The following is a 21,175-nucleotide window of genomic DNA, read 5'->3' as shown; positions in this document are numbered from 1 at the left end:
ATGATAATCATATTGACGATTATCATGCAAATCCTGGTCAACACCAGGATTTGCATGATAATCGTCAATATGATTATTAATAATTTCACTAATATTTTAGTTAATAACTTTGGGGGGCATGTAAATGAAGTCAGCTACTACCTCAAGCATAACCTTTTGCTAGAAATTTTGTGCTTATCACCAGTTTTGAGAGTGATGGACTTGAGATTGGCCGTGAAATGCTTGCTCTTCCAGTTAGCATTTTTCCATTGTGTATGTTTTCATGGTGCAGAAACATTCTAATTGAAAAAGCAATGTATTTTGCTGCAGACCTCAAGTGCTTATTTCTTGAAACTCGGGGCAAGGCAGAGAGCTTCTAGCAGAGTTTATAACAAAAAGGTTATGCTTTCAGTGCTGACTGGTTCCAGTTATGCAATTACAACATGCCCCCTAAAGTGAATAAATAAAGAAGTTAATTAGTAAAACTTCTCTAATCAATAATAGTCACAGTGTGATTATCATGCTAATTCTGATGTCCACCATTGCTGTGAACCTTGGTCATTAACTCTTTCGTTACTGCACCTATAGAAATCGATTGATTGATGAACGGTTTTTCCATGGATTGTTTAACATTTCCATTGGAATTCTTTACTAGCAACATCATGCATCATCTGAAATGACCACTGAACTTTAACTATTTGTCATGTTTGACAATTTTTGCCAGATTGGGGAGTCTGGAAAAATGAAAATTCGACTGGAGGTATCGTTGAAACTAGCCTCCAGTGCTCCCAGCACTTCTTCTGTAAAAAGACACAAAATTAGTGCTTTGGTCGACTCGGCAACATAATTTTTAAATGACAGCAGCAGTGAAGACACAGAAGTTTCTCTCGGATTGTCAATTTTTTTATCCGGCATATAGGCTGCTTTAATGATATCTCAAATAATGGTAGTAGCTCATGAGTGTGGGTTATTTTGATGATCGTGTTCGACTAATATCAAGTGCAACTTTATTTTCCCCACCCTGGGTTGCTTTATCCATCAGCACTTCGACAGTGTATGTACAAATTATTATGAGCAATCCTTCCCGCCGTGTGGGGTTTTCACTCACACAAGAGCATGCAGTCGATTTTAGACCGAAGTTTGACTAGCTGTATAACCTCTTACATTTTGAACACAGCCTGTGCAAGTGCCCTTATTCATTACTGTACAATATTGTGCAACACTCCCCATCACTGTACAGCACTGTACATGAACTGAACAAAGCATGTGGAGGCTCCATCACCAGTTCAGTGCACACTGACTACCTTGGTTGCACAGAAAAGCTGATCGAACGCAATAATCAAGTATGAGGAGGCTTTTGTATGCTCCCTGACCTGACAACCATTGCTTCGCAAGCCTGAAGAATGCAGTAAAATACAAACCAGCTGCCTGCTGCAATGAGTACAAACAAAAGCTGCCTGTACATGATACTTGTTGAATCCACTGCAGTTAGGCTACTTGCATACTACGTGGGATTTTTGATGATTGCTGTATGTCCTACAGCAGTCATCTACCTTGCAGTGTGCAAGATGGTTTACTTGCACATTGCAAGTAAACCACCCAGAGAAGCAGTCTTTTAATAATGTTCCTACCATTTTTTTTTTATTTCAATGCTTTTAGTATCATATTCTTGTGTTTATCACCTTTTGTAGGATCATGGTGAAAGGTTTAATGTTATAGTGTGCATTTTTTTAAAGTATTGGTGCATTCCTATTAGTCAGTCTGTCAAGGACAGATAAAATGTATAGTTAGAAAGTAAAGGTAAAAAGTGCTCTGTGTAGCCTCAGCATGTCATTCAGCTGGGGTACAGAGAACAAAGCCACAACTGAGCACATACCTGGAAGTTCTGGAAGTATGAATGCTCCCATAAGAAGCCTCTCGCTTTACCACTGTGCTGGTGCATGACAGGATTATTATTGTTTTATGACAGTCTTCTCAGAGGGCAGCATGCATTGTTACATATGTATCTTTTGAAACCAGTTCTCTTGTTCTTCAGAAGCACACACATGCATGAATGTGAAACCATTTTACTTTCTATTTTGAAGTTTTATATGTGCCAGTGATACTGCATGCATTTACAAATTACATTATATGAAACTACAAAGGGCCTTGTGAATGGCTATGTTCGCATTTAGGAGCAAGAAGTATTTTTTTTTAAAGTGTTACGAAGTTATTAACACATGACTTTAATTTCTTCTTTTCTTTTTCTTTTTTTTTTTTTTTCGTGCAGCAAAAGTATTTTCAAGATGACCTTGCAATGGTAATTTTTTCCCGCCTTGATTCTATAACTCCTGTAAGCACTTAAGCTCCATACTTGACTCTTCTGCGATCACTTGCATTCACAGGCCTGCCCTCCGTACTACGGTATGGTCTACTATCCACCACCACCACCTTCAACTACAGTTTCCAATTCAACCACAGTAAGCCGTGAACGTTTCACATTTCTTTTAAACACCGAACTGCAGTTTTATTCTGAAGAGCGAGGCGCGAAGACGACGACAGACAAAGTGGGAGAAAACACACATACACACATAGGTGCCCATGTGTGTGTGTTTTGTGTGTATGTGTTTTCTCTCACTTTGTCCATCGTTGTCTTCGCGCCTCGCTCTTCAGAATATGCTCAACCAACATGCCCAGTCTTACATTCTTACTTTGCAGTTTTATTGTTGTCCTTGAGCCACACACATATTTATGTGCAAGGAAGTTGTATTTCATTGCAGAAAGATGCATGGAGATAACCATGGTTCAGTGCAAAAAAGGAAAAAAATTGACCTGGCCATCTACTACTATAAAGCTGATCAATAGCATAATATGAGCTGATTATTATTAAGCAACCTTCCTCCCTCTAAGAAAGAAGACTGCACTGGTAGGAAAGGGAGGCGGTGTATTAAAGAGTCATGTCAATCAGAATTTGTACTTTGCTATGGTTCCCCACTGTTGCATATATGTAAATAAGGTTCACCAGCAACTGCTGATAGTACATATCTTATATTTAATAATTATAGATCAGCTCTTCCTTGTGACTAGGAACTCTTTACATCAGGCTGTCTAATTTTAAAACATGTAATTATATTCAATCACTAAAGCATGTTTTCTGTGCTGGGTTAAAATGAAAATAAGTACTATAGATAACTTTTCTGTACTGTCAGGAGACAGGGCAGAAGTAAGGCCTTATGACATTTGCCTGAATTGCCTATAGTAAACAATATCTGTAGTAGTCCAAAGACCTGCGCGGCTTTTGGCCACAATCTTATGGTAGCAAATAGCGTAAAGCCATCAACATCTGATACCGCTTCTATATAGTATACCTGTGCACTAATGCAGTAGCTGTGTCAAATATCAATGGATTGATGGCTCCATGTGATTTGATGAAAACCTCATTTTTCACTACACTCATGCACATAAAATTTCTAGCTTTCTTTCTGTAAATATTTGCTTTCCCTACAACATTGATACTTTTTTAGTATCATATTCTTGTGTTTATCACCCATTGTATGACCATGGTGAAAGGCTTAATGTTATAGTGGGCATTTTTTGAAGTATTGGCGCATTCGTATTAGTAGTGAGTCTGTCAAGGACTGATAGAAGGCATAGTCAGTTAGAAAATAAAGATAAAAAGCGCTCTGTGTAGCCTCAGCAAGTCACAACTATTGCGCACACTTCTCAGTTGTGATATGTGATTTTGTAGGCAAGTGCAAAAGCAGTATGTCCCATTCACTCTGTGTATTTCAATCTCATTCTCCAATTTTTAGCCTCTCTGTGTAGTAAAAAAAAAATGTATTCGAATTCTCTCCGTATGCACCAGTGCAACACAAACTACAAGGTCTGTTAGAAAGTATTCGACCATATTATTATTTTTTTTTTTTTTGCGAACACCTGATGGCTATGAAACAAGCGTGCTTGCATCAGCCAACCTTGAACCTTTGTGTGCATGTGCAAATTATTTCCCACCTGCCGATAGCATCAGTCGCTGGGACGCAGCGTTTGAGTGAGGTAGTGCGCAGTGCTCTCGTTGGTTTTTTTATTGCAAGGAAAATGACGGAGCGACTGGAGCAGCGCTACTGCATCAAATTTTGCCAGAAACTGGACAACAGCCAAGTGGAAACCATTCGGAAGATTCAGACGGCTTTCGGTGACGATGCTATGAGTAGCACACAGATTAAGGAGTGGTACAACCGGTTTAAATACGGCCGCACATCGGTGGAGAGCGAGCCACGCTCCGGTCGGCCATCAACATGCCGAAATGACCAGGTCATTGCCGAAGTGAACGCTGTAGTGATGTGGGACCGTCGTGTGACTATCCGAGAAATTGTGGAAGAGGTGGGCATCAGCACTTTTTCTGCACGTTCCATTATGACCGAAGATTTGGCCATGAAGAGAGTTGCGGCAAAATTTGTGCCGAAGCTGCTCACGGTGGAGCAAAAGCAACTTCGTGTTGAAGTCTCACAGCACATGCTGGATTCCACAAACAGTGACCCCGACTTCATGAACACCGTAATCACTGGTGATGAGGCTTGGGTGTATGGGTACGACCCGGAAACCAAATCCGAGTCATCACAGTGGAAGCATTCCACGTCACCAAGAAGAAAGAAGGCCCGCCAAGTGCACAGCAATGTCAAAGTGATGCTGACTGCTTTCTTTGACTCCCACGGTGTGGTACACCACGAGTACGCACCACAGGGTCAAACACTCACCAAAGAGTACTACAGGGATGTCCTCCGTCGCTTACGTGATGCTGTGCGGCGCAAGAGACCGGAGTTGTGGTCAACAGGAAATTGAGCATCCATCACGACAATGCTCCTGCACATTCCTCACACTTGATTCAGATGTTTTGGGGAAAAACCAGGCTCCTGTAGTTCAACAGGCTGCTTACTCTCCTGATATTGCCCCCTGCGACTTCTGGCTGTTTCCCAAAATCAAGAGGCCATTGAAAGGAGTGCAATTTCAGACAATAGAGGACATTATGGCTGCAATGACAGCTGAGCTAAACTCCATTCCCAGAGAGGCCTTCTCGGAATGCTTCCAACAATGGCAGCACCACTGGGAGAAGTGTGTGGTGTCCCAAGGAGACTACTTTGAGGATGATTAAGTTTGCAATGCTCCAGTTGTGCCAGTTTTTTTTTCTTCGGCCAAAGGTCGGATACTTTTCTAACAGACCTCATATATTGCTGTGACAGCAGTTAACAGCTGGAAACTGGGTTTGCTGTGTCTGTCTTTCCATCCTATACATTCCTTGCTGTTTCCAGACCACCTTCTCATCCTCATCTTCACCCTATCTGGCAAGCAAAAACAAAAGCTTTGCCCATTGCTACCACTGGGAATCGAACTTGGCAGTTTTTGTGCGGTACTACTAAAATCTCTATATAAGAAAAGTACCGCCATCCTTTGATCAACGCCGCTTCTCTCTCTCCTGTATCTCCAATTGGACGATGATAGTGCGCGCTTTCACTTCTTTATATTTTGTTTTTTTCTGCCTCAGAGCCATGTTGAAAGTCACTCTGCGCAGCTGCAGTCCCCGGCGGCGGCGCGCGCCCGGTCTGAAAGCTTCAACGTGGACTTTCTAGGGGCGCCACCGTCGACTTGCATTTGCAAGCAAAAAATAAAGGAAAAAAACGTGCTTTAGGAGAGGAGACGGCGGAGGAAAGAGTAGATGGCGGTACTTTTTCTATATAGGGACTTTAGGTACTACTGCTTTCTTAGTTTTTGTGGGGTTTTGCACACGATGCAGACTCTGAGGGTGGTGGCGTCTGTTCATGTATTTCAGAGGCCACCGCAGTAATACTCTAGCAGACAAATTCTCCGTTTGCATATTGTGGCGCTAGCCGAGGAGTAGAGCAAGTGGGCTGCAAATAAATAACTTTTGTTGAGGCCGAGAAAATCCAATGTTTAGCTGCAGGAGTTTGCTTTGCATTGCAAGAGGAGAGCACAGCTATCCAGGTTCCCTCTTCCTCTCAGAGTCGACCGTTCCATACTTGGCTGGTGCATGCTCTTAGTGCCGCATGGTCACGAGAAGAGGAGGCACTTCATCGTCATTGTCGAAGGCTGGCGTGTCGTCTGCTACCCGGTGAATTCGCAGCTGCTACCAGCTGCTACATGCATTACAAAAAAAGTATTGCTTGAGAAGATGGTGGTGTCAGTTGCAACAGCGTCCCACCGAAAAGCTTGGTGACAGCTCTGTTGCTGCTGGTCGTGGGTTCAAGTGCCGACTGCAGCGGCCAGCAGTTTAACCCATGACCAGCAACAGAATGTAGCAGCCAGGGAGCTGCCGCAGTGTGTACCAACTATGCTGTGTGAGCGTATTGTAACAGAGTTGCATTGAAGCCATCATCAAGCTTTAATACAGAATGCTCTCGCTGCAGACACTGCCACCTTTCCGTCACCCTGTTACAACATGCTCTCACAGCAAAGCTGCTACACACTGCTGTTGCTCTCTGGCTGTTACATGCTGCTGGTCGCAAGTTCAATTCCTGGCCGCACGACTGCATTCCGATCGGGGAAAATGCTGGGTGCAAAAATGCTTGTGCGCCATGCTTTGGGTGCGCAATAATGAAGCTTAGGCTGCCAAAATTAGTCCAGAGCCTGCTGCTACGTTTCTCATAGGCCACATGTTGCTTCAGGGCATTAGGCTCCATAACCTGTTAATTTTTTTTAGCATAGCTGGTGTGCAGTGCATCAGACGTTTGCAGTGTGGTTTTCACCAGAGCTGTTGTTGTGAGCATTCATGTCGGAAAGGCTCTTTGCCACACTGAATATCACTCGGCAAAGCTTTGTCATCATGCAGCCACCGTCATCATCATTGTGGTCATCAACAGTTGTTCCATAAAGTTGTGCACTTTCCGCAAGTTTGCAGGAGTTTTGCACCAAGTTGGGAGCATTTGGGGTAGCCGAGGGAGTGACTGCTGTCACAGTAAATGAGTTCAGAGCTGGAGAAATCGGTGAAGTCAGATTATTTATTTTTTCATCTTAGAATACAGCTTAATCAATAAAACTATGTTCAATTGATTGTGGCCACAGCATGTGTCAATGCAGTCTTAAGTCTCAGGTGTGCATGTTTTGGTTTATTGTGGTACACTGACTGTAGTATATTTGCCAGTGCCACACATTGATTATAAATAGCAAGCTTATCTCTAGCCATGCACACATGCTGCAACTGGTAGATTTGTTTTGGTACTTAAAGCTTCTATTGTCTGGCTCTTTGTTTCTTCCTTCCTTTTTTTCTTTTTTACTTGCATTAATTGTTTAAGTTATGTACCACCACTTGCTGTGCCTAATGCTATCATTTTACCCACAGTTTGCACCTCAAGCCACAGTGCTGTTCCTTTAGCTTCCTTTTTTTTTCTTCTCCTTTTTAGTATCTCTAGACCCCAATTAGCAGTACACTGTTAAGTTCTAATATGCACTTAAAAACAACTGAACCATCATTGTCCAACCTTGATGTCTGTTGTTGCATACTGGTGCTGGCTTTGAACAAGGTATTGAGAGCTTATTAAAATAATAACAGGCCATCAATTGGCCTGAAGCACACACTTCTCTTTGCAGGGCTGTGAGACACTTTGCCCGAGCAGAGGGAGACCTGTAGGTTTTGCACTGTGGGACATTAGATGTCCTCCTTATTTTTAACTGCCACTACTGTATTGCAAGAAGTTACCTCATGTTAAGTGTTATGTTTTATATTTCAGGCTTCTTTCTTATTATTTGTATTTTGTATCTGAAGCGGAATAATTTAGCTTCAACCTGTCTCCTTACTTCTTATTTTTATTTTCATTTCCTGTTGATTTTCCAAACTTTGTGATTATGTTTTTGCAGTGCAGATTTCCTGGCACTGTAAATTAGGTTTGGGTTTGCTTGTTTATCCACCAGTTCGTTATTGCCTTTGTTTCTGTATTTTTTGTTTCAGACAATTTCTTTGAAGGGCTGGCAGCCATAAACATACGAAAAACAGGTAATAGCACAAGCTCAGCTTTCAAATTATTCTTTTGAGTGAACTCACGACTAGCTCTTCTTTGATTTGGCAGCATCCATATTCCTCCAATTATCTGTAAAAGTCACTTGCTTTGTCACGCTTCCATAGGCATCGCCCAGGGAAGGCTTCTACACTGCAGCAGCAAGACCTGTGGTATGTATGAATGTATGATTTGTACACTTTTGCTCTTGAAAAAACTCAACATGTACCTTTTGGTTGTGTAATTTAACCTTGAAATTTCGTGATATTTACCTGGCCCTATAGAGCGAATAGAAATATTGACGATAATTTTCTGTGTGATTTCCTTGGCTTCATTGTCGGTATGGCTTCATATGACAGTTACTAAAAAATTGAGCCCCTCAGTTTTTCTTATTCTTTTGGCTCATTACTAAGCCTATGAACTCAAGACACACTTCTTCTTAGAGTAAGTAAGAATGACTCTCATTTTTAGGTAAGTAAACTCATTGACATTACTGTTTGACTTGCTGCTACATTTTAATAATCATGACAAGGAGTAATCCTAAACATTTAGCAAAATTATTCTAGCGCATGTTCAACCTTGTCACTTTGTATTGCAGTGACATAGCACAGGTTGATTATAACTGCATGTTATAGTTGTTAAAGTAAGGCATTACAATTCGAGATATGTAGAAAACAACTGCGGTATTAGTGGAGGCTTAGCCTGTGTCCAACAGTTAAATATTTTGAATGAAAGAGCAATTTTCATGTGGCATGTGAACACTCTATTGTCATGGTAATTCATTAAAGTGTCAATAACTGGTGCACTATATTGCCTCCAGCTTGGATATGCAAGGCATTCTGCACGATTACAATCAACATTTTACATTAGCATCCTCGAAATTCTTTAGTTACATTTCGTTGTTTGTCGAAAACATCTAACCCTTCTATTTAACCTTATTTATTGAAGTTGTCTTACTATGTGAAGAATTGCAGCTACCACAACTGGCCATGGATGAAATGCCCTGAAATTCTGTCCTTTCAAATCACACGGAGCGCATTTTTGTGCTAAATTTCATCTCTTGGACTTATGGCAAGAATATGACTGCTCAATACCGTTACTAAACTAGCCTCATTTTCCTGCTAGCTTTAACTAGGTTTATTTTCCTACTGAACGGTAGTGCTAAAATAGCACTGCCTTTTAATTTGGCAAATTGCTGCAGCCATACAGGGGTTCTGCCTTACTTGGGCTGATCTTTTGTTAGATTGCTGTGCTGTTGCGCATTGCAGTATGCTGGCATTGTGTAAAACAAATGTTGTTTGCCATGAGGTCTTACTCGCTATTTGAAGGCTTCTGTATATTTGGTGGCATGCTGAATTACCAGCAGGTATACAAGCCTGTTCTTTTAACCAACCTGTTGGTGTGGTGGCTACTTGGAAAATTAATTGGTGCCACCTATCTATACAGTAGGCAGCATTTGGTTTCTGCGCTAGTGTGCTTTGAGCAAAAGAAAGTGTTACAAATGAAATGTTTTGGGCTCATTTGCTCAATATGCAACTCTTGTTAGTGCTTGGGCTAAAAGAGCTTTTCAGTGCTATGTGCCCGTCACATTTTGGAGGACTATTTGAACCACCTGGTCATCTAACCTTAAGCACTTTATACAGTTATAGTTGTGAATGCTTGTACAGTGTTTCACTTGCATTTTTTTTTTTTTACAGTTGGTAGCAAAATGTCTCTCTTCCATGTAATACTATAAAACATCGTAAAACTTTAGTCGACTGAATGTCTAAGTGTGCTACACTTTTGTGAAGTTCTTGACGTTACTATGGTGTTGAACGAAAAGATGTTTGAAGAGGTAGAACTTAAAAGTTAGAAATTGTTGTTATACTATTTTTTCTTAGTTTTCTATCAGACCTTGTTCATTATAGTCACCAAAAATGCAAGCATGATGAAAGGTTCACACTTCATCTATGGCCAGACACCTGCTGTATAGCTTTTATTCCTCACTGTGTCACATTTGAATATGGCAACTACTGAATGTAGTCATGCCATAGCACTGTGCTTCTGCTAAGATATTATTTTCTATATGGCAGGTGTGAAGTAACATGTTGCAGAGCACTGTGAACAACTTTTTATTTGTGAGCTTGACATTTTACACATGTGTGGAGGACATGGGAATAAAAGTGACAAACACTTGCCGAGTTGATTCTGTAGTTCAGAATTTGCAGGCCTTTTCTCTCGAAGTAAGTAGAAAGTAACCAATAGAATGATCAACACTCTTCAAAAAAATGCAATGTACAGCACAAATTTCTGAAAGATTCCATTCTTTAAAAAAAATAAAAAAAATAATAATAAAACTAATAATAAATATTCAGGCTAGAAATGCACTGCATAAAACACAGGCTAGTGAGACATGGCAGAAGTTTACACGTGATGTAATTGACTGTAGCCATGAAATCTTAGTAACATAACATTCTAGCAGTTTCATGTAGAGAGTATGCAATCTTTTTGTGTTAGACACCGTATAAATGTGTATTTTCAGCTTTTCTGGTTTGCTTTACTACTCTATCCACTTCAGCGTTAAAATTCCATGGGAAAAAGTTCCAAACCAGGCCCTTTTTTGTGTGTGTGTAAAAATTGTGTTATTTGTTTTACCTAGTTCTTGAGCTTTACAATTGAAGCTCTCTTTTCAGTCTAAATGACTTAATATTTAAGTACCTGATCATAGTAATCACTTTTTCTTGGGACATCCCATGGCAGTGCCTCAGTTTTTTTCAGTCACAGTACACCACTTTTTTTTTTATTAAAGCTTGCTTACTGAAGACAGCCTGTTTGTGTATGTGACCTGTGTGTGTAAATCTGTGAATATGTGGGAGAAGCTTGCATGACAAGTGACACTACCAGATAATATTATTTAATGGAGCTGAAGTAAACTTCAGGGTGCACATATTAAATTGCATGGTCAGCTTTTCGTAGTCGGTCGACATTGTCTGTGCTCCTCCAAATCGTGCATAAGTGACCATCCTTCACTCTTTTACTGACCACAGTGTTAGGGCCACTGAGAATTAATCCTTTAAGGCCTCCAGGAAAACCTACTTGTCAGATTTGAGTTTTGGTATACATTGATATTTTCACACTAACTGCATCACTGGAAGTTCCATTAATTATTATTTATTATTTCACAAGTTACAAGGGTGTACTTTATAAAGTGAGCTGGGTCTTTATGGGAGCAGAACTTGGTGCAGGTCCTTGAACGTATTGTATATTTCGGAACCCTATAAAACAAAATGGCAAAACGAAGCATCACACCAAACTTTCTGCAGGTCCAGTTAGTATGGTCATGTAAAAATGATCTATTTTAGCGGTAATTATTTGTTATTAGGCTGGCGGTTTTACCTTTTCAAGACAGGCAATGAGGAAGGTTTTTTGTGTTGCTTTCTCAGAAGCAGTGCTAAAGAAATTATTTGATAAACGGGATGGACATAACAATTTATGATGGGCGTAAGTATGAAAGACTAAAGCTGAACACATTTGGCTGAATGGAGGTAGAACCATTTAGCATAATTGGTGGTCTTTCCTGCAATGACAGTCAATTTCTTGTGTTGCATTCCTGTTCTGTGATTTGCTTGGTGACATCCAAGAAACAAATTTCTATTATATTTTTCAGCTCTATTGTGAGATGGAGACTGCCACTGGTTCCGGTTGGGGGTTACCCAACTTTTATTATGTAGAAGAAGTAGTTTAATGATTGGAAAATGTAGAGAGGTTGGCCGGAAAATGGAGCATCTGGTCTGCTACTCTACGTAAGGGAAGGGGAAGAGGGGAAGAAAGAGGGTCACAATGGGGGATGATAATGGGAGGAACTAAGTGAAAGGACACATTGCATAAATGTTATCACAAGCGTGAGTCCAGGCCCGTGTCGCCTAAGAAACGTGAAAAAGCACGCATTGCCTCTATCGTCTGCCAACTCTGTGGCCCTGCGTCTAGCAAGAGGTCCTCCGACAGTGGTCTATTGTATAAGTGCCTCAAGGTAGCTGCCAGTGTCAGTCTTTCGCGCGCGTACTCAGGGCACACCACGAGCACATGGTCTATAGTCTTTATAACACCACACACTGAACAGTTCGGGGAGTCTGTCCGTCCAATGATGTGCAGGTATGTGCGCGTGAAAGTGACGCCTAATCGCAGTCTGTGTATCAGGCATGTATGAGGGTGTGGAATTCCACGCAGAACAGGAAATTGCATATCGGGATCCAGCCTTTTAAGGCGGACGTGACGAGCGTCTGGCTGGGCCCAGTATGTTCTCGTCGCACTCCTCATTAATTTCGACAGGAGGCACGTGATGTCCGGTCTAGAGAACGGCACTACAGTTCGCAGGCCATTGCTGAGGGCGCACCTTGCTTCAGTATCGGCCATCTCATTATCATTGAGCTCACAGTGTCCCGGGATCCATTGGAACACTATGCGGTGGTGTTTTTCTTGAGCGCATGAAAGTAGCCCGGTGATCTGCAATGCCAGAACCTGATATGCGGTGTGGCGCAGGAAGCATGCCAAAATTTGCAGCGCGGGTTTTGAGTTCGTGAAAATGCATCACTTTTGAGGTCTTTCCCCGCAGATGTGGCGAATTGCTTCCCGAATAGCCACCAGCTCTACAGCGGTTGATGTTGAATTATGATCTAGAGTGAAACCTCGAGTCATCTGCTGGGCTGGTATCACCACCGCTGCTGTCGATGCCTTTGGTGACGCGGATCCATCTGTGTAAACATGAACATAGGTCTGGTATTCTGACCAGATGTATGCCAGAGCAAGTTGTTGTAGTCCGCTAACGGGAACCAATGATTTCTTGAGTATGCCGGGGACATGCACGCATACCGAAGGTTGAATCATCACCCATGGTGGTTTGACGGGGTGATATGGAAGGGCATAGCCTGATGTTATGTGGGGTAGATGGCAGCGGAGTGCACTTGTGAAACTGCTGTCCGGCCGCTCATGTAGAAGCGACGTCAATGGATGGCAGTGTTGTCTGTCGTGTTAGTAAGCGTAGATATACTCGAAGTGGTTCATGGGACAGGTATACTGATAATGGGCATACGCAGGCTTCCTCAATTGTGCCTTTGTTGGAGGCACGCCATGGCAAGCCGAGGAATATTTTGAGTGCCTGCGCTTGAACACTCTTTAATGTTCGTAAGCAGGAAATACTCAAGTTTGAGAGTATCGGGGAGGCTGTATCGAATGTAGCCTACAAATAGAGACTGATAAAGTCGTGGTAAGGAGCCTTCCGTGGGGCCCCATTTCATGCCTGCTGCGAAGCAACAGATTAAGTTTTTGCTTCAACATATTTACATGCCTCGACCATGACAAACCACGGTCAATGATAATGCCCAAGAATCTGTGGTGGGTTACAGAAGGTATTATAACACCGTTAATGGAGATCGGATAGCGGCAGGCGGATTTGCACGTGAATGCAACCATAGCACATTCCTCAGCAGCTAAGAGCAAATCCTGACGCCGTATGTATTGTGAAGTAGATGACACAGCCCGTTGTAATCTCACACGTAGTTGTGGGCGTGTTGTACCAGAAGCCCAGATGCAGATGTCATCTGCATATGCACTGATGTGGATGTGAGCTGGAAGTTCGCTCACCAGGCCAATCAGTGCCACATTAAATAATGTTGGGCTGAGAACTCCTCCCTGAGGAACTCCACGGCATACCTGATGACGATTAGTCTCTTCGTCAGGCGTGGACATGTAAACGAAACGGCTGCTGAGGTAGCTCACTATCCACAGGCAGAGCCGACCACCAATGCCCAAGTCATCTAGGGCATTGAGGATGGCTTCATGAAGGATGTTGTCATAGGCCCCTTTGATGTCTAAGAAAACAGCGGCGACAAGTCGGCGTTGACGTTTTTCATGTTTCACTGTCGTAACAAGGTCAGTGACGCTGTTAATCAAAGAACGACCCTGCTGAAAGCCGGTCATCATGTTCGGATATAGATCATTTCTCTCCAGAAACCATTCGAGCCTCGCCAGGACCATTCGTTCCATAACTTTTCCAACACAGCTGGCTAATGCAACTGGCCGGTATGAGGTAAGCTCATAAGGAGTCTTCCCAGGCTTCAAGAGAGCAACCAGGCGGCTGATCTTCCACTGCTCCTTAACAATACCGGAGACCCATGTTTCATTGTAATAATTGAGCAGCGCAGTGCGACCAGCCCTGCCAAGGTGAGAGAGAGACGAGCACGAAATCCCGTCAGGGCCAGGGGCAGATGAATGGCGACACGACGCAAGAGCAGCCTCTAATTCAGGCATCGTAAAGAGCAAGTCGTAGTGGTCACTTGGGGAAGGTGGCGCAAAAACCTCGAATTGAATTGAAGCTGGCCGAGTTGTGCCCACAATCATTTTGCAGAAGTCGTCCGCTACCTCTACATCAGTGCGACATTGGTAAAGGGCCAGAGCACTGAAAGGGTACCTTTCTTGTGAGGGAGAATGCAGGCTCCTGACTACATGCCAAATACGTGACAGCGGCTTGCGAGGATCCAGTGATGAACAGAACTTTCTCCAGTGCTTCCTTCCTAATTTATCGAGATGGCGCTTTATTTGTCGTTGAGCTCGGCGACAAAGGGCGAGATCGTACGTGGATTTCGTCCTTTTGTATTTCCTTTCAGTGAGCCGTCGGATTGCGCGTAACCTCTCGAACTCCACGTCGATAGGAGACCCCAGCGTAGGTGCACATAGGTTCCACGTGGCCTCACTGAAGGCGGATGTGATCAAGCCTTCTATTTGGGTTGTGTAGCTCATCTCGTTTACAGAGGAATACTCATAGTCTCTGTTGTTTCATTTTCCTTCCACTTATTTTGCAATTTGTAACAAAATCATGCATAAGTAACCCCTTTTTATAAAAAAACCTTCATATATAAATAGTATTTAATTTACCTAAATTTACTATAAGCTTGCTTGTTGTTTTATTGACTGTGAACACCAGAGATATTCGTTGGAGGCTAGACAGGTAGCAGCAGTGTATAATAACATTGCTGATGTGATCCTCATTTCTTCACATTAATTAATTAATTAATTATTAATTAATTAATTCAATCATTTATTTAAAATACCCTCAGGGCCATATGACATTAAAAAGGGGAGTGGTTACAAAGTAGTCGAGTAAAGCAAACAAGTGCAGTGAGTTCTGGTAATATAATGATTCTCCTGATTATGCAATGTTAGCTAATGTTTCGTGAAAAGGTTTGTTATCGGTGATGGCTACGATATTTGAGGGAAGGTAGTTCCATTCCTGAGATGTACGGGGGATGAAAGACTGAAAGAAAGACTTTGTTTGACATGAATCAATGCCTACATTATTGCGATGATCGATGCAGTTTGAAATGTACTGAGGCCGCAGTATGAAGTCCTCGTGAAGTGTGGTGTGATGGAAAATTTTATGAAATAGTGAAAGACATATTTCATTTACCTAAATTTACTATAACCTTGCCCGCTGTTTTATTGGCTGTGAGCACCAGAGCATCATATGATAGCAAATGATATTCCTCATTTATACCTTCATTTATACCTGAAACCACATCTGAAGCTATTCTAGCCACCAAACTGAGCTGAGAGCCGAGAACAAAAAAGCCCTTTTAGCATACACAAAAGCCCAGTGTACTTTATAAAATACACCTGCATTCATTTTCTTGCAATGCTATAAAGAAGTGTAGTACATGCAATGCTACGCCTTCATCATTTACGGCATTCTGCCATGAAACTTGCACCTCAGAATCAGCTTCCACAAGCAGGTACTAAGCAAGATAACATAATTGGGCTGTGCACGCAGCAGTGCCTTTTATGTTCCTTACTTTTTCAGGTTTGGCAATAAACAGATCAAAGACATCATGCAGCTGACAAAAAACTACAATGCAGTCATCTTGGCAAGGCACTCGGTAGCAAAATGGCGTACTAAATAAAACAATACCATGTATTTTCTTGATTTATTCAAAAATAAAAATGTTGCTGTACTTGGAATGTACACTGGGCTCTAATAGGTTAATGAATTTTTGCAAACTTTATTTTTGGTCATCAAGTATGTGCAATTGCAAAAGTTAGGTGAATTTGGTGTACTGCATTTAGTCAAGAGTTTGACGAAACCTCATCTGCTCAGGTAGCATGTTTTACAAAAAATGAGAAAATTATGGTATGCACTGACCAAGTCAAAATTATTATTCAGATTTTGGAACCCATATGGGTTCCTTGTTCACAGTGCAGCAGACGTAGTGTCGGAGTCAGTTTATATGCGTAGCACGTGACGATGAGAGCGAAGATAAACTTGGGGCATAGTGCCATCTGTCTAGTTGATAGTGTTAGGTGTCGCCTCTATCAGCAGTGATTTGAGCAAAAGCCTCATCACCTTCTTCTCTTTTGCGATAATTGTTTACATATGCTTAGTGTTAATAAAAGGTGTATGGAAACATACAGAGAAGTTTCCTTAAAGAAGCTGAACTAGCTGAAGAAAGCCAAACTGTCTTAATGAAACATAAGGAACTGTGCAGGGATGAGACGAGAAAATAGGATGAATGAAGCGCTGCCTTCTTCATTCTGTCTCTGCACTAGTTCCTCCAGTCGAGTGTGTACCACCATGACCGAATAAGCACTCTCTTACAGTATGTGTCTTGATTATATTGCCATGTTGAATAAACTTCATTTCTGTATTTTTTTAATTATCATTGCTTAAGTACCGTGAAGGATGGTTTTTTTTTTTTTTTTTTTTTTTTTTTTTTTTTTTTTTACTATACAGATTATTTATAGAAAGGTTATGAGCATAGTACATGTTGCATTTTTGCACAAGAGTTGTAAGGTGAGGCGGATTTCCTTTGCCGCTATTCATACAAGTTTGCAAAGACTGATTCACAAAAATATTTTTCAAATGTTTTTATTAGAACCTTAAGGGCAGTTGTGTATTAGAGCACCGCACGGGCCTGATCTTTCGGCCCAGGCCCGACCCAGGCTGGGGCTTTCATTACTAAGCTTAGCCAGGGCCTGAGTGTACATGACCAGGCCCGGCCTGTAAGTAAAAAAAAACTTTATTTTTTACTTACAGATTTTACGGTATGTGTCAGCCTGACCTTCTTGAGGTCTAACCAACTGCAGTGTATATGCAGTAAAAGACTGAAATCTTCGTTTCTCCCGTGAGAATATCTGTGATCTGGCCCATTGCCTGTGCTGGTATTTTTCCACTGGTGCGCATGCATTTACCTTGACCATACGATATGGTCATATGAGGTCATATAGCATGAAACTATATATATATATATATATATATATATATATATAGACAGGCAAATTCATGAGCATACAGCATAAAATAACCCCACAAGTAGAAAGTGACACCCCTTGCATTAGCGCTAAAATAATATAATAGTATCGATATTGGTATAATAGTGCGTTCGCAAAAGCGGTAACAGACATGGTTTGAAAAGCATTTTGTTTGTATAATTTATTTTCCATACGCGGAAACAATTTTCTTTATGGAAAAGGAAAAAAATTAGAACATCTGTTTTCCTATTTTCTTTGCCAAGGTGTACTTAGAGTCAGCTCTTTGCTTCATGTCACTTCAGCTTCGCACAGAATGCCTTGAACCATGCAATGCATAACGTTCGCGTGTGCTCGAAGGCCCGACTTAGGCCCTTTAATGAGCGGGCCCGAGTTCGGCCTGTGGCTTCAAGCCCGGACCTGGCCCGAGCCTGCCGAAAAACACTTCGGATGGCCCGGGCTTTCGGGTCAGCCCGGGCCCGTGCAGTGCTCTATTGTGTATATGGCGAATTTGGAGACAGTCACATTTTAATGTACCCCCATTTTTGTTAAATCCTGGAAATCGCTCCTAATTGGAGATATTAGTCCTCAAGTTTCTATGCTCAATCCAGGTACTATAGAAATTGAGTGTGCCCATAGCACCAGAAAGGTAACCCCACTACTTTTCTGTCAGACAAGTACCCCATGATGTCAGACAGAAACACCCATGGCGAAGTGTGTGACAAAGCTTGAAGGCTAAGCAATTTGCTCATGCCTCTGAGATAGCTAGCTGCTTTACCCGGCAAGCATCTGCCATGATGTGCGTATCAGTACCTGCCACGACGTATTGTCATTAAAACTTTTTGTCACACACTTCATTGCAGCTGCCTGACATAATATAGCAGGGCTGCCTTTCTGGTACTCCCAGCATGCTTGATTTTGATATTGCCTGAATTTAGCATTGAAATTCTATGATGAATATCTTGAACATGTGGGATTAGTGGTAAACATTGGGATAATGTTTATACCAATGTTTTGAAATCTTGGTTAAGCAAATTTTTAAGGATTCTTTATATTGGGTATGCAGTTGCATTGTGTCGCACATGGTAACAGAACTTGTTGCTGGTGTTTTGTAACAGTGTCATTGTTGATTCTAACCTTGAAATGGCTCATAATGACACTTATTTATGCACAAACTGATTGGTCTATTATGTTCTAGGTGCCTTCCTCAGTATTTGTTTTAAGCATGGCAACTATATTAAACTACAGTGATATGCTGGCTCATGGGACAACCAGAAACAGTTTATTGGTTAAATCGCTTTAACTCTATGCTGTAGCTTGGCAACATTTACCTGCTTTTTGCTTCATCCATTGGTGAAATGTATGATTCATGCACTGTTTGCTCACTGCCTGCATCACCTCACTGACCTGCAGGCAAATTTATTTTCTTGCTTGGCCCTTCGTGTCACGGTTTTTGTCTGTGAGTCTCTGTTTTATATGTGTTAACTTCATCCTATCTTGCTGTGCATAAATTCACTTGTTTAACTGGCACTTCCGACTCATTTCTCTTGCAGCTTGCTTTTCACAGTGCTACTGCAGACGTTAGATGCCATGATGTGACAGCCGCTGGCTTACTCATGCTCTCTGCACTCTTCTTTATTGAACAGGGTGTGGCACGAAGTCCTTTGTTGTTGTGAACTATCAAAAGTAATTCATTGTTTTTTGACAAAGTTCTAATTTTTAAACCTTCTTGGTATTCTCGGGCCTGTTTATGAATGGTGCAAACATCCAGAAAACTTGTTATGAAGTAAGAAAGTAAAAGAAGCCAGCGCAAACTAAATATGTGCACTGTCATGTTACTTCTGGATGAGATTTAAGTGCAGAAACTTACTCGCAGTGGGCCTGACCATTGTGAAGAGCATTTATATGGTCCCATGTTTCTTTTTCTCCTCCAACTTTATCTTTAGGGCACCTATTCACCTTACTTTGGAAGTCCCCGAACACCATATCGTTTCAAGGTGACATGCTTCACTGCAGCTATTAATTTTCTTGTGGCTCCTCTTTTATGCATGTTTCAACTTTGAGCATGTGTCAGTTGTTTTTGTTTTTCTTGCAACTCCTGCTTTTGATTTGCTGTTGCACATCCTAGCATCTGTAGCTTGCCGCATAAGCAATGCTGCGCAGTCCCTATAAGTATTCACTAGGGTTACACCTCTTGAAGTTGTCGTGCACACAAGTGTGCACTGCATTCTTACTATGGTAAACAAATTGACACACCTTGAGGCACATGACTGAACGCACTGTGGCAGTACTAGCACGCTAAAAATGCAACAACATGAAACAGTTATAACATGCATCTCTGTAGTTACAGGCCTACATTGGCACTAGCTTTTCAAAGTCTGCCCTATAGCTGTGTTTCAGGCTCAGGGCTTCCCATGCTCATGCCGTCTTGTTCTTTGCATCTAAATGAACAGCATAGCCTGGGTGCTTATTTTCTATAATAAGGACATGCATTGTACACTGATGTGCAAGCATGTTTTTTTTTCTTTCTTTCTTATTGGTGCAAATGTTGTGAAAGTGTGCTCATGAGATGTGCGCACAGGTTCGGGATAACCTGGAAGCCTGTATCTGGCCCAGCCTGCTTGCCAGGCTCAGGCCATCCAACCATATTTTGGAAGAGTATTCTTTTGGGCCAGTTGGTGAAGCCCACTTGGAAAATGTTGAAGTGCAAAATGTGGGACCGCAAGGAAGACGATATGCTGACCATAGGCTCAACAGTAGGCTCAACGATAAGCTAAAAAAGTATTTTTTCATTCATTCATTTATTAATACTGCCAGCCCCATTACTGAGGCCATTGCAGGAGTGGAAAGAAAAAAGAGAGAGAGAGAGAAAGGGTAAAAAAAAACATACATAAATGATGCAAATAGACATCTTGTCACACGCAGACTAAAAACAACAAAAAAAAAAAAAGATACAGAGACTCAGATACATGGATTATGAGCTTGGCAGTCGTGACATATGCAGCTCAGGGCACATACAAATGCACACAGCTATGAAGCATAACCGACCAGCTGTGCATTTTTCAAACCCGAGATGAGACGGAATGCTACGGCTTATGGTCGTTGAGTAGAACACCAACACCATCCAAAAAAGCACTCAGTGTCATGGCCTCTACAACAGTATCAGGCAGTCTGTTTCATTCCACAATCGCATGAGGGCAGAAAATTAATTTAAAACAGTCATTGTGTATTCTAGGGAGTGGTATACGCATGCTGCTACGGTGCCTTGATGGTTCATTGGTACGTATTTTGAAGTAATCATCACCGTCGATGTTAATGAGCTTATGAATTATTTGATAAAGAAAATTAGTCTTTCCTGCTTGGTTCGCAACTGCAGTGATGGAAGATTGGCATATTTACGTGAGTAACTTGGGGAATGAAAGGTGCAATATTTATAAATATAAATCTGGCATCATTTCAGGTGTGTGAAATCATGAAAAGGCTCGAACTTGGCTATTCATTACAAAAGTTGTGGTTGCTATCAACGGTTGAAAAATACGAGATTGTTGGCCGGTGAGAAAACAAAACTAGAACATGAGATTTTAGAAGCGATGGCGATGGAAATATTGGACCCGATATATGCATTAGGTTCAGTGGCATTTTTAAACGAAGAAGCGTGTTTCATGTGTTTGAACAGTTAAGCTGGTTCATTGTTCACATTTGTTTGGTTCTATGCCCTCTGTCTCAGTTTTGTGTTGTTGATGGTGGTCACATGCTGCTCAGTGAACCTTTTCTGGGTGCGCATGTGCAAATGTGACGCCATTACTATGGGGGAAGTCGTCTACTCAGCCAACGAAATGGGTACAGTGGGAATGCTGTGAAAATGGTCTACTGACCCAACCAGTGACTTATGTAGCTCACAATAAATGAGGACAATAAAAAGCCGCTGAAAGTTGGCTCTA

General features: G+C 41.7%; 1 protein-coding gene across 1 annotated transcript in view; it reads left to right on the top strand.

Annotated features, from left to right (window-relative positions):
* The window catches only part of LOC119436338 (uncharacterized), a 79,191-nt gene that overhangs the window by 3,064 nt on the left and 54,952 nt on the right, over positions 1-21,175 (top strand). Inside the window, exons 4-7 of the mRNA XM_049657038.1 lie at positions 2,249-2,278; positions 2,364-2,438; positions 8,090-8,134; positions 19,181-19,231. Of these exons, the coding sequence (XP_049512995.1) occupies positions 2,249-2,278; positions 2,364-2,438; positions 8,090-8,134; positions 19,181-19,231 (201 nt within the window). The remainder of the gene's footprint in view (positions 1-2,248; positions 2,279-2,363; positions 2,439-8,089; positions 8,135-19,180; positions 19,232-21,175) is intronic.

The sequence above is a fragment of the Dermacentor silvarum genome, chromosome 1 (genome assembly GCF_013339745.2).
Source record: "Dermacentor silvarum isolate Dsil-2018 chromosome 1, BIME_Dsil_1.4, whole genome shotgun sequence".
Lineage (NCBI taxonomy): Eukaryota > Metazoa > Arthropoda > Arachnida > Ixodida > Ixodidae > Dermacentor > Dermacentor silvarum.
Note: the sequence above shows the minus strand (reverse complement) of the source record. Positions and strands in the feature narration are given on the sequence as shown.